Here is a 14,450-nt window from a genome sequence, read left to right on the forward strand (position 1 = left end):
AGCATGCAAGTCCTGAAGTAATCCATGAATTTGTCTCAAAGAATATTTAGGAGGTTGACCAGATGATCTTCCCCAATTTTCAATTATATATTCAACTTTATCTTCCCTGATTTTCAGTTCCTCAGCTCCAAGCTCTAGAAACTATTTGCAGTCTCATTTTGCACTAAAATTAATAACCTTGAAATTTCTCCTTTGCTTCTATTTTACGAAGGGAAAGTGTGGAAAGTGTCCCCAGAAGCCCATCTGCCCACTAGGAACTAAACCACTAGTAAGTATTTTGTCTGCTTTGAAAAAAAAAAAATTAGTTTCCAGATCTGAGGGAGTCCAAATCGAAAAAGCCTACCTCTTTCTCCTCCCTGCATTCCTTCCCCTGGTTATAATTGCATTCTTTGTTAAACTGTATACATCTTCATCAAGTCTGAAACCAAGGAAGCAAGGAACCAAGGCAAGATGTCATTAATGACTAAATTAAAGTGGGTTCATAGATCAACACAGTTGCAGGATGGGATTGTTCATCTTCTGCACCTTTCATAGTAGCCCTGGGAAAACAACAGCAAGAAATCTTATCAGAGAAGACAGACTCCATATCCCAAACCAGATCCTACCTGATGCATCCCACCTGCCTGATTTCCTTTGATAGTTGAAGTTAGAGCTAATTTCCTCAAAGAAGCAGAAGCAGACCGGGAAGAGGTAGCCCTGTTTGGGGTAGCCATTTTTGGTAATCACTACTCCTGATAAAGCCACCATGAAGAATGAGCACTGTGCACCTTCCATAGCAGGATGATGATCATTTATGGTAACAATAATGAAAGCTCATTTTTCTCACTTGAATTTTAATTTAGTCTTGTATATTTATAAATGCTTATAAGCAAAAAAAAAATCCTTTCTTGGGCCAAGGGAAAATAAAAATCAATAAGCAAATAGAAACCCAGGTTTAGATGAACGAACGTGCAGGATTGCAAGGACATTATCTGAATTGTTCTACAGTTCTTCTGAACTTGAGTTGGTTTTCTAGAGGAGCATTCTTTTTGTGGAGTGTGACCTCAAAGTGTAATGATCTGGATTTTTTTCCGACTGGCCTTCCGCTGCCACAGTGTCTGTTTTCTTGCTCTGAAGCAGTAGAAGCCACACCCTTGGCCACGCTGGTCAGAAAGACAGCAATGGCTCACCCACTTCCTGGCCTTTGGAGACTGGAGAACTCCCTTTCCTAACTAAAGGGGCGACAGAACCTTTACTGTCCCGTAGGGCGATGAGACGAGGAAATGCATCTATACCATTTATTTCATGGGAAAGCGGTCCGTGTTCATCGGGTGCCAGCCCAAGTGCGTGAAGACTGTCATTGTGAGTATAATGACGTCATCGTCCTCCTAACCAACTCCAACGCTGGGAAACTCAGCCTCAGGTCAGACTTGCACAATGCCTTGCACGAGTTCTGCCCACCTCCTCTTCCCCTCCTGGTCTTTGTCCTTGTCAAATAGTAGAGGTAGCGACAGAATTCCCAGCGGCCCTGTTGATCAGGAAATGGGTAAAAACACACCGTTCAATTGCGTGGTGAAGAAATCGAGGGTCTGAGAGGAAGAGGACCTCCCGGGTCTCACAGCACGAGCAGACCTGTAAGCAAAGAGACAGAGGGAGTGTCTGCCCCCAAGGCAAGACGAAGTGTCCCTGGTCATTTAGAAAATGGGACCCCAAAGCTAGGGTCTCTGGGGGTCACTTATAACTTCCCAACTTGCTTCTTTCCCCGAACACCAGCCATGCCCTCTTCCCTTTTAGCAGAGAGCAGGTGGCTGTGCCCTTAAATCACAGAGTTTGGGGCTGGAAAATGTTTGTGTTTAATGCACCAAATAAAAAGACAGGTCGAAATCAAATGGGCTCCACAGGTTTCCCCTGAACGCTGGGAGATCCTGTCATAAAAAGCCAAGGCCTCCTCCACAGAGGCCGCCCTCCTCAGTAGGAGACGAATTCGCTTTTGATGTGAAGGCCCACATTGGAGGTGGCGGGGCCATCGCAGCCTGCTCCCCGTTGGTCCCTGCCGTCCCCTTCTCTTGGTCCTTCATCCTCTCTCACTTGCCTTTCCCTTCCCCCTTTCCTGCCTTCCAAGTGGAGGTCTTATTCCGCTTCCCTGTACCACGGAAGTCATGAGCTTCACCCAGTCCTCCGGGGTCCTGCCTCCATCCCTCACAAGCTCTGGGTTCAAAGAAGCAGGCACCCATGGGGTGCCACCGAGCCCCAGACCAAGGATGGACGTGTGCTCAGCCTGTCCTTGCATTTCAGACCAGAGCGTGCTGTGCGGGCTTCTTTGGTCCCCAGTGCCAGGCCTGCCCCGGGAAGGCCCAGAACGCCTGCTTCGGGAACGGCATCTGTTTGGACGGTGTGAACGGCACGGGCGTGTGTGAGTGTGAGCAGGGCTTCAGCGGGACGGCCTGCGAGACCTGCACCGAGGACAAGTACGGCATCCACTGCGACCAAGGTGTGCACCCACCTCCCCCAGCCAGGCCCTGGGCTGCCGTGCCCAGTTTACAGATGAGAATGTTGAGGCAAAGAGGTTGAATGACTTCCCCCAAGGCCACAGCTGATGAGAAACAGAACTGAGATAGAAAGGCACATTTGCTTGACTCCAAAGCCTGGCTCTTAAATCGAGCATGTCCTTTGTGAAAAAGTAACTCTACTGATTTGCCACCAGCAAGATCAGTGCTTTGTTTTTGCAAAAATGGTGACAAGTTTGAGCTAAGTCATCTGCATGTTTGCACCCTGGCTTCCTTGCACCCAGGGAAACGCACCTGTGAGAGGGGAGGAGATTGTTCTACGTGGTACTAAAAACCATGACCCTAGCTGTCACTGTTTTCTCATTAGCTGCTCTAAGCCAGGCAAAATAATATAGAATTGAATTATTTACAATTAGGTCATACAATATGTCATTGAAACTAGAGTACTTACATTTTTTTCTGGATTATTTGGAAGAACTGTGTGATTGCATTTGTGCAGGAGTTCCAAACCTAGAGCCATGGGGACAGTCACAGGGTCCAGCAAACCCTTTTGATGAGGAAGGAACCCCTAGCTGTCACCCAGTTCCCAGAGGAACCAACATTCCAGGTTCCTGAAGAAGGCAGCGCACACATGCGCATGTGAACCCAGAGTCGAATGAACGAGCTTCTTTAGAGTCCAGTCTTTGGAAATAAACGCGGTTCTGGATCCTCGTATAACCTTGGCTATACGTAGCCCGGATCCTCAGATAACCTTGGCTGAGGCACTCTCACACGGGTTAGGTCACGGACCCACGGAGCCACCGGGCCCCAAGCTGGGGTATGAGCTGCTGTGTTCAAGCAGGATCTGGCTCACGTTGAACCCGCGTCCCTGTCTTCTGTGCCCAGCCCTCCCTGTGACTGTAGCCCCCTCCATGAAAGACAATGATACCCTAGAACAGGCGCCCCAGAGAGGATCAACGAGGTGTTGGACGTGGGTCAGAGTCTGATCGTTTGCAGGCGTCTTTCCACTTAGCATGTCCTTGTGTCCACGGGAGATGCAACCAAGGACCCTCGGGTGACGGCTCCTGTGAATGTGACGTTGGCTGGCGAGGCGTGAGATGCGACAGCGGTAAGAGTGAGCCCTTTGTGTTTATCATCTGCTCTTGGCTCCACTGCTTGGCTGCTACGTACTATTCTTTTAAAATAGAAATGACACCTTTATTGCTTCTTTTGGCAATAAACATACATCCTTCTTGCAGCACAAAGTCTGTAAAATAAAAGAAGAGAATAAAAATTACTCACACTCCCAAGGCAGGGAAATCACCATGGCTGACATTCTGTATCAGCCTTCAGCCTTGTTCCAGGAATGTAGACGTGTGCAGGGGACCAGAGGCTGCGGGCGGTTCTGCAACCTCCCTTTTTTACTTCAAAATAGATAATAGACACTTTTCCATGTGAATAAACGCAGATAAATGTCATTAATGTTTCATTTCCATATAAGTTCCTTTATGAATCTTACTACCCTGGGTTCTTCGCTCTGTTTCGTCTGTTTTGTTTTGTGTTGTAGTGCTGGGGATTGACCCAGGGCCTCGTGTGTGCTGGGCAAGTGCTCTGCCCTTGAGCTACAGCGCCCGCCCAAATGCACTTTTTAAAGTTGATTTTCTGCTCTCAGAGCAAAATCCCATAAGCGTACCCTGTGTGCATCTTCCTGCATTTGTCTTATTAATCTGTTTGGTTAAGTTCCTGGAGATGGGGGCTTCTGAGTCAAAACTGGCACTCTTGGTGGGGGGGAGGTCTCACTTCTCATTGCCAGCTTGTCCTCCATGGGTGTCAGCTTATTGTCCCACCAGAGTCTGAGAAGGTCCTTCTCTCTGGCCTCACCACCTTGCCCTGGTTCTTACCATGTTCCCGGTGAGTCATGAGAGGGAAGAGCAGGTCAGGTCGAAGAGAGCACTAAGCATGGACTAGCACAAAGATGTGGGGACGCTGTGCACCTTTAGGAGACCAAAGGACTGCAGAATGAGGGGCACATGGGGACAGAGGATGGCTGGGTGGAGAAGCTACAGTGGCAGGTGGAGCCAGATCATCAAAGACCAAAGATAGAAAATCCAAATCCTTCTCCAAAGAGCACACCATGGAGTCACTGCCAATCAATGGAAGATTTAGAGCAGGTTCCAGAGAGACCTAAACAATGACAGGTAGAGAATGGAAAGAAAGGAGTTTCCAAGTTCAAGGACACACACAAAAGCACACCCTTCCATTGCACCCACTCTAGCCCATGTGCCCACATAAATATTCCCTGTAACATAAAGCAGATCATCTTTAGAGCTAGGTCCCTGTTTCAGGACCTATGTGACAAGTCCAAAGCTAATGAGGTTTCTACCCCAAAAGCTCTTAGCATGAGCATCTGCATGAACAGTACTCTTTTCTATCTCTAATGGTTTCTTTCAGGATTCTTCCCTGCCAGGGAATATGTTATTCCAATAGCTGGACTATCTGGACATCCGAGGGCAATAACCCTTGCTGTGTCCTTGAAATTTAGAAATGAATGCAAGTGACTATTGAGTGCCTGCTGTGTCTCAAGCCCGGGGCTCTTTCTACACATGCAAATATCAAATTAGTTACATGATGGCTCTTTCTACACATGCAAATATCAAATTAGTTACTTGTTTGGATCACTGCATCACAAAATGATGAAAAACTAGAAAGAATAGCATGAGAAATAGAAATAAGAGTAGAAAATCAAAACCCAACGTGGAGAGGGGGACACACATCACACCTAGGTTGATGCTCTGAGTCTGTAGCCACATTCAAGGGAGGATTCTGCGTTTTACTCATCCCTGTAGCCTTACTGCCTAGCACAGAGGCCAGCAAACAGGAATCACTCCATTCATATATGGCTCTGAGCTCCCCGGCAGCCAATGTAAAAAGTACTGGCACGGTCGCATGGATTTACCTGGTTAACATGGTACGCACTAGTTACTGCTGAGGAAGTGACTCTTCCTAGCACCAGGTACTAAAAGAAAATTCTCATGTGAAGGCTAACATGGCAATTGACTCTTTTTCAGCAATCACCATAGACAACTGCAATGGGACCTGCCACACCAGTGCCAAGTAGGTACCCTCTGACCTTCTTTGGGGACAATGCAAAGGGGATTCTTTCCCAGTAGCTTGCACCCCAGGCCCTATCCTCAGGAAAGTAGTTTCCTGACAGCATTTCTGAGGATTTAGGATAAATTTAAGTATAAAACTGAAAAGGTCTCTAAAGAGGCCACCATCAACCTGCCAGTTCCGGCCTTTTCAATAAGCTGTTAACTGACTCACTCAAAATGTTGACACCAATGCCCTTGTTGTCCCCAGTCAAGCCACCAGGACTCTCACAGAGGCAAAAAGAGCGAGGCCTGTCTCAGCAGGCCTACCTCCCGATTTACAGACAAGCCCTCCTCACACTTCGGCTTCCAGAGGGCTTAGTGAACTCATTAAGAGCAGCCCGAGTTAGACCTGAATTCAAAGACAGCCTCTGTCGCTTTGACTGGTTGCATGACCTTCAGTCAACTGCTTATTCTTCAGTTTCTTCGTCTGTAAATGGGAGTGATAGTCACACCAACTTGCTGGGGCTATCAGATAACATGTAGCTGACCTGAGGTCATGCTTGAAGTTCAGCTGCTGGCATGTCGGTCGCTCTCTGAAGATCAGTAGTCACTCTCTTTATTCCTGGGTTGACTTCCGTGTATGCACTGGACAGTTTGCCTGATACATGACTATAGTTTTAGCTGCTTGTGATGGAGACGTGCCAGGAATGGACTCTCCTCCCACCCCTAAACCAACCTCCAAGGGCCTCTTGGAGGCTGGGATGAAGGGTTGTGGTGAGTCACGTGGGGGGTGTTGAGTATCTCCCTGCAACCCCCATCTCCTGTTCCTCGCCACAGCTGCCTTCTCAACCCGGATGGTACAGCCTCATGCAAATGCGCGGCAGGATTCCAAGGCAACGGGACAGTCTGCACAGGCAAGTGAAGAAGGGGTTTGCCCGGGACCAGCTAGGCTCCCTCGGCCTCTTGAGAGTCTACATTGCTGCGAGTAATGGGCCTCAGCAGCTGGTGCCAGCCACGCATGGTGAACTGCCTGTCCCTGGCAGCTGGCTGTATTGGCAATGGGAAACCCACTGTTCCTGGATGGTGTGTGGGTTTGGGAATGGACAAGCAATCGCACCCACTCAGAGCAGAGGCGCAGGGCCTTGAGAGCAAGTGCAGCTTTGAAACCTTGGATTTATTTGGCCAAGGGCATGGTTGGGTCACCAGGACTCTAGAATGGGCCAAAATGGGCCCTGGGCCCTGATTCCTCCTCCTACAAGCCCTGTGGCCTTGGATGGGTTTTTTAACTGCTGTGAGCCCTGTTAGCACATTTGTAAAATGAACTTAAAACTACCTTCCGTGCAGAGTGCTGTCGAAGCTAAATGGCCTCTCTCTGCACTGTGGATGAATAATACCGCCATTGAAACCTCGGTCTCTCCATTGACTCCCGGGGTTCGAATCTAAGTTGCCTGTTCTTTGTCCAATTTTTTCATCTCTAAGTGTGGACAATGAGAGGCTCCCTCCTGGGTTCTTCAATGGAACCCAGATTCATATCATTAAAGTGCTAAGAAAGGTGAGCTATTATTCTTATGGTGCCTAACACACATTTAGTACTAGAAAAACAGAAATGCTAAATGTCACTTAGCTCTTGAGCACCACATCTTGGCAGGCTGGGTCCATATTTTGGCAGAGCTGAACAATGATCCAACTGCCTCCAGATCACCGTACCCAGGGAGTTTCCCCAGGATGCCAGGGGCCCTACCCCTAGTCACCAGATGTTTCCTGCTATAGGACATATACAGTGTGTTAGCAAAACAGCTGGAAAGGACACACAGCTGGAGTGTTTTTCTTGCCCTCTGTTTTGGGGATGAAATTTGACTAAATTTCATCCACTGCCTACTGAAGTCATTTCGAAGCATCTTCTGTTTCTCCATGACCCAAGTAAAAAGGCGTCAGTCAATTCTTTGCCCCCTCCTCCTCTTCTGAGGCCTCGTCTCTCTCTCCCACAGCCATCAACGCCTGTGAGATCAGCAACGGAGGGTGCTCCGCCAAGGCCATCTGCAAAAGAACCAGCCCTGGGAGCCGGGTGTGCATGTGCAAGGAGGGCTATACGGGCGATGGCATCGTGTGCCTCGGTAGGTGACAGCCCTCAGCCATCCGGTGAAAGTGGCGTAAGAGTCAGAGCCTCCTAAACGAGGCTGATGTGGGGGGATGCGATGTGATTCAGGGTGTCTGCCTCGTGGCTGTCGTCCACTTGTGCTGGGATCTCCCTGGGCAGAAGTACAGGGCTCACATGACCCAGTTGCTATGGCGACGCTGGCCTGTCTGGGAACACTATGGGTTAGCACTCAGAGTTATCAGCTTCAAACCTTGAAATGCAGACTCTGACTCCCAGGGATAGAGAATTCCGAGCACAGCAAGGTGTCCATAATGTCCCATCTCTGCTGTGACCTTCCAGCCTGCCTGCTTTGCAGAAACTTTCCCACAGATAACCTTTTGATGATAAAACCTATATAATAAACCATGGAGCCAGCTCTGGGTCACTGGCCTCAATCAGGTTTCCCACCCGATCCCACTTTTCTCTCTGTTTGTATTTTTCTTAATCCCCCATGGCACAGGTTGCAGCACTGACGTGGGGACTTGTCCTGTTCAGACACACAGCTGCAGGGTCATTGTTCAGTTTGCCTCAGTGGGAAAGCCGGAGGGTGGGAAAGGCTGTGGCCACAGGAGAAGGGAGGCTTCGAAGTCCAAAGACCACTTCAGAGGGAGAGATGGGAAACCATTTCCAATTAGAAATGATAGAGGTTGCTGAGCTTTTAAACTTCCATTCCGTTTTATAGACAACTAGCACTTTCTTGGTATAGAAAAATTACAGAAAGTTTATCAGCTTGAAGATGAAATTCTAGAAATAACTTCTCTCAGGCTGGTTGGGATGTAGCTCCGTGGTAAAGTGCCTGCCTGACACGCAGGAGGCCCTGGATTTGATCCCCAGAACTGAAGGCAAAAAGGAGAACTTCTCTTTCTACCTCTCTATTACTCCATTTTGCTACATATACTGTTTGACAAAAATAGTGTCTCGTGATACACGGTATATTCTGTGCTTGGAATAACTTACCCTGGAAAATGCACACACTGCTACACACCGTTCTGCTGTAAAGGTATACCACAGTGATTTGTCTGAATTTTCCCTTTTTTAGTTGGAAAAAAAAAATCTCATGAAGAAGCATGGCAACTATGAAAAAAATAGACCCACCTGCTCTTTATCTGCGTTCACTTATTAACATTTTACCCCATTCGCTTTATCCTTTGTTCCCCTTCTGTATATACATATTTTTCTTAACCATTCAAGAGGAATATGCATATATCACATTCCATTTATCCCTAATAATTATGTATTTCCTAAGGATATGTGCAGTCTCTTCTATAAGAGCATGCTTCTATAATAGCATGCACCTCACTAAGCTTATTATTGATATTTAATACTCTTGTCTACTTATATTCGTGTTCTGATTTTGTTCCAATAATGTCCTTCTTGACCTTTTTTTCACGGTTCAGGATCCAGCCTGAAGTTAGTTCTTGCATTTAGTTGTCACCTCTCTTTGGTCCCCTCGAATCTGGGATAGTTCCTCAGCCTTGCTTTGTCTCTTATGACATTGGCACTTAGGAAGAATATATTCCGCCATGCCTTTTTTTCTTTGACAGTTTGTCCTTGCTTGGTGTTTGTCTGAGATTAAGTTTGCACATTCCAGGCCCAAATGTCACACAAGCGACATTGCATCTTACTCAGGATGTCTTGAGAGTTCCATCCACCCCTGATTGGTGATGTAAATCCTGACCCTCAGTCAAGGCGATATCTGATTTCTCCACTGTGGAGTTATTCTTCCCCCTTTGCTATTAATAAGCAATCAGTGGGGAGACACTTTAGCACCAAGAAAATACCTTGCTCCTCATCAAAATGTCCTCTGAAGTTCAGCATTCGCAGGTGCTTCTTCTCTGAACCAATCTATGTTGTGATGGTTGCAAGATCAGACTCCAAGATTCTCTGATTTCAAGTTCTTGGCTGCAAATGCTCACATTCATTCCTCAGAGGGACAGGCTGAAGCCTGCAGACAGCGCTTCTGCTGGAATCAGCCCATCCCAGAGGAGTTGATTTTGAGAAACACTATCTGGTACCCTCCCGGCTGGGTGACTTCTGCCTCTGAATTGTCGGAAGTTGAATCACTCTGTGACCCTGCCACTCTTGGTCAGTTAGCCATCCGGGCAACCAGAAAGCTCCTCAGGGTGCCTTCCCTTGCACGAAGGCTTGATGCTCACGACAGGTGTTGGCTTTTCTTTTAAAGAAATCAACCCATGTTTGGAGAACAACGGCGGATGTGACAAGAACGCAGAGTGCACACAGACGGGACCCAACCAGGTGGGCTCACCTCCCTTCGCTTTCCTGGTGGGAAAACTGGGTCTTAGACACAGGCCTGAGGGAAGAAGAGGCTGAGAACTGACCTCTGCCGAGCTAATGGCAAAAACAGCTCAGGGGAAGGGGTGAAAAAACAAGAGGCCACTCTTCAGAAATGAGAAATGTGGGAACAAAGGGTGCAAGGAGACAGGGCTTCCCTCGCAGGGGAGAAGTGGGCCTCTGCAAACACTGCACAATCCAGAAGCACCTAGAAGGTTCCCCCAAGTGTTGCCCTTTCTTCCAGCTTTCTGATGCCTAGAATCCCACACCTTCTTTGGCTCAAGGCTCTGACATGCATGCACCACAGCAGAAGGTCACTTTCCTCCCTCCACCTGTCTTGTGGTCAGCGCTCCTCTGGGTGCAGATTTGGGAAGGAGAGGGAAATATGAGGACCCAGTATCAAGGGTGAGGATGGGGTGCAGACACACTGGAGGGAGCCAAGGCCCAACGTCTGCCTTCCTGGGTCTCGGTCACATGGGGAACATAAATGGCCAGGAGGAAAGGTCATGCCCCTGAAATCAGGTGATTTGTCACCTGATGCAGATCTTGCTGAGTCATTCAGGGACCTCAAGACCAGGTTTCTCTTTGGGTAGAACAAGCAAATGACTGACGTGCTCCAAAACAAAAAAATATATACTCAAAGAAGTGTGTGTGGCCAGGTGTGGTGACCCTGCCTGTAATCCCAGCAGCTCGGGAGGATCATGAGTTCAAAGCCAGCCCCAGCAAAAGCAAGGTGCTAAGCAATGCAGTGAGACCCTCTCTCAAATAAAAGACAAAATAGGACTGGGGATGTGGCTCAGTGGTCAAGTGCCCCTGAGTTCAATCTCTGATCCAAAAAAAAAGTGTGCGTGTGTGTGTGTGTGTGTGTGTGTGTGTGTGTGTGCATGTGTGTGTACACCATGGGAAAATCAGAACAGTTAGCGTTAGGCGTTCTTATACACATTTGGGGATTCAGTAGAGTTTTTATTTGAAACCACACATGGGGTGGGGAAACCTATAAGCTTTTTGGTGCCTATAGTCTGTAGAGTAAGTGGTCCTACAGACCTCGAAGGCAGTGAAGGGGAATTGAGTAAGACCTTAACTGGGCAGGGATAGCTGAGGGGCGTCTGGGTAAAGGTTCAGGCTGGGATTGAGTCCCCTTGTGAAGGAAGAAGAGGAGGAACGGTGACAACCCACCCTGGCTTTCCCCACTGATAAGTTCAGGTTCCAACAAGCAGACATCAGACCAGGTCCTCTGCCGCCACATAGCAGGCGCTTGTGGGAATTAGAAAAGCCTCCCCTCGAGACGCCATGTTGGAAGCTCACAGCCAGTGAAGGAGAGAGGCCTGGGCCATAGCCCTGTGCCCAGACACTCCTAAGCAGAGTGCCTGTGACTGGGAGGCTCCTGCAGACAGTGCCCCTCCCTCAGCTTGAAGCCCCCACCCAACTTCCCTGGCCGACCAGTGGGTGTGATTGATGACTCTTACGTGGCACCTGGGTGGACCACAAAGCCCTCTCCTTAGCACCTCCTGGCAGGAGGACCTTCGGGCTCAGCAGGGGTGGAGATGAGTGAGCAGCGGAGTGTAGCCGCGCTTCCTTCTACCATGGTGAGAGGAAAGAGGTAAGGCCTGAGGCAAGGGATCAAGGAAGGTAAGAAAGTAAGAAAGTTAAAAAAAAAAATTAGTTATCTTGGCAGCAAAGACAGGTTTGCTTGAGATCCAATGTTCAAGTGAGGCCTGTGAATGTGCTTAAATATAAGAGAATTGTCACCACTGAACGGATATTACCAGTAGCAGGCACGGGCTCTTCCAGCACGGCCGTGACGGGGCGGAACTCAAGTCTGGGAGCCAGCACACGTGGCCAACCCAGACCTGATCTAACACGGCCACCTTTGCCTCTGCTCCCGGACAGGCTGCCTGTAACTGTTTGCCGAAGTACACCGGAGATGGGAAGACCTGCACACTCATTAACATCTGCTTAACCGTGAGTACGCCCCCCAGGGAGGCTGCCTCAGAGCCTCGGAGCCTGAGGCGACTCCGGCCCACCCTCTAGGGGATACAGAGTGGGGGGATCTCCTGCGGAAGACCTTCGAGCTGCTTCTGGCCATCAAATTCATTTCTCCCTCCTGTCCCTTGTTGGGGACAGAGAGAAGAGAAGGGATGGTCTTCCAACCTGCCCCTCTTGGATGCAGGATCCCAAGGGGACCCAGGTATACACAGCTGGCCAGGAATTTGCCTAAATGCCTGCCCCAAAGCCAGCTGGAGTGTCAGTTTCCCCAGGGCAGACCATGGCAGTGTGTGGGTCCGCTTTCTACTGCTATAACATAATACCGGAGAAAAACCGCTTAGTGGAGGAAAGAGTTATTTTGTCTCCCAGTTTCAGAGGCTTCAGTCCATAGTTGTTGTTAGGCCAGATGTTAGGCCAGATGTTAGGGGCAGTTTTGGTTCGTCGATAACTCCCAGAAAAACGCTCCGCAGATACAGGTCCCACACGAGAAACTTTTTATTTTATGCGGACGAGCTGTGCCCACTTGGGGGAAAGGGGAAAGGAAAAGAAGAAAATGGCGCAGGGTTTCTTCTTAGATATTGAAATTTCCCGGGCTGGGAGGAACCAATCAAGGAGGAGAATTATTACAGACTGACTGATGGACCAATGACATATTAGAACATAATGTGGGAGGCAGGAAGGTTAAGGCAATGTAAGCCAGAAATTCCTATAACGGGAGAGGTGGGCGTAAAGCAGATTGACAGGTGGGTTGGGAGGCTGGGTTCCTGTAACGAGAGAGAAAGGTGGCTTTATACCTAACAGTTGTTGGTGTCCTTGCTGTGGACTTGTGATGACAAAGAATGTCACAGAGAGCAGCACCTGGGGGAGCTTAATTGCTCAGTTACGGCAGCAGGGAGGAAACGGGGGGCTGGGGACACAATGCACCCTTCCTGGGCACCCCCCACTGGCCTACTTCCTCCAGCGAGGCCCACTTCCTACAGCATCCATTAAATCATGAGTCCTTCAATGGATTCATCCACTGGTGAAATCAGAGCCTTCCTGAGCCAGTCCCTTCCCAAAAACCCCACCACTGAGCACGGTTGTCCTGGGAACCAAGACTTCAACACGAGGTTTTGGGGAACATTCCAGATCCAAACCATGACAGGCCCCCAGAGCCAGGTCCTGCGAAGTAGCCCTCATGAATCAACCAATGAGCTTTAATACCCAGTCTGAAATCCAGTCCCTAATCCATCGTGATGACAGGGCGATGGCGTGCTGGTGCCAGTTTCCTGGGTTGGGTTGGGTTTTAACTCTCTGTGTCCCTAATGGGAGGAGGAGAGTTCAGTGGAAAGCTAAGGCTGCAGAATGCCGAGACATTCTGGAGACGGCGGCAAGGTCAGCGGTCGCCAGGGGCAGGGAGGGAGGTGAGGAGCAGGCACAGAGGTCCTCAGGCAGTGGCAGTGCTGTGCGGGCCGCAGTAAGGGTGGGTCCGCGGCATGGCGCACTTGTCAAGACTCCTGGGACGCCCCCAGAGCGAACCCGCGGTGAGCCGGGCGCCAGTGCCGGTTCATCAGTTCTGACGAAAGTCCCATCCCAGCGCACGATGCTGATCACGTGGGAGAGTGAGCGTGTGGAGGGCTCCCCAGGGAGCTTGGTACTTTCTACTTGATTTTTCTGTAAACCTAAAACTGCTCTTAAAAAGATTCTATTGGTTAAAAAAAAAAAAAAAAAAATTGACAGATAAGCTAGTTGTCTGTTCTCCCAACTTCTGCAAAATGTGGGTGTGTGTGTGTTTGTGTGTGTGGCTTCTGCTATTCCAGGATTCCAGGTTGGTTTTTTTTCTTTTTCCCGGCTTGTCCTATCTGCTGTGGTAAGAGGAACATGCCCAGCATAGCACACAGTTTCTTAAACAGGACATTACTTAGCTCGGCTATATGTTTTTCCTTCATCTGTAGAAATCCAGAGAAACCTCAGAACCCAGGAGACTGAATTTCATGTACAAACATCAACCACCTTTTCTCAGCTCAGCCCAAGTCTACCCACTTGCTTGTTCCCCATACTGTCAGTTCTTGTCAAGGGAATTCCTCTCCCCGACCATGGTTTTCACCTCTGAGAGAAGGTTCGAGACCCACCTCCTCTAGGAAGCCTTCACTGATCAACCCCATAGCAACTTCCCTTCCTTATCGCTACTGTGAGTCGGCGGGTGGGGTAGCTCTCTAAGCCAGAGCTGCCTCCGCGTAGCTAGACTCAGGAGCTGACTCTGCCCTCACCGCACAAGAATTCTCCCCAGCGACCCCGCCACCACCACATTCCACCTGTAAGCTCTGCGTTAGAGTAGAGGCTCCTGTTCTGGTCCCCCTGCATTGAGCAGGAGTTGGTAACAGGGTTCAGGCACCTCTTCCCCCCAACACATCCATCCACCCATCATCAATTATTCCCATTCTTCTCACTAAAGAGTCTAGGGAGGCAGCCATCAGCATTTCAAGGACTGCCACACGA

The 14,450-nt window shown here is 49.1% G+C and overlaps 1 protein-coding gene across 1 annotated transcript in view; it reads left to right on the top strand.

Moving 5' to 3' along the window:
• The window catches only part of Stab2 (stabilin 2), a 155,650-nt gene that overhangs the window by 94,687 nt on the left and 46,513 nt on the right, over positions 1-14,450 (top strand). The window contains 9 exon segments of the mRNA XM_047551615.1: positions 212-268; positions 1,246-1,341; positions 2,275-2,470; positions 3,499-3,594; positions 5,534-5,579; positions 6,395-6,471; positions 7,546-7,671; positions 9,877-9,950; positions 11,877-11,948. Coding sequence (XP_047407571.1) covers positions 212-268; positions 1,246-1,341; positions 2,275-2,470; positions 3,499-3,594; positions 5,534-5,579; positions 6,395-6,471; positions 7,546-7,671; positions 9,877-9,950; positions 11,877-11,948 — 840 coding nt within the window.

Source organism: Sciurus carolinensis, chromosome 4 (genome assembly GCF_902686445.1).
Source record: "Sciurus carolinensis chromosome 4, mSciCar1.2, whole genome shotgun sequence".
In the NCBI taxonomy this organism is placed as follows: domain Eukaryota; kingdom Metazoa; phylum Chordata; class Mammalia; order Rodentia; family Sciuridae; genus Sciurus; species Sciurus carolinensis.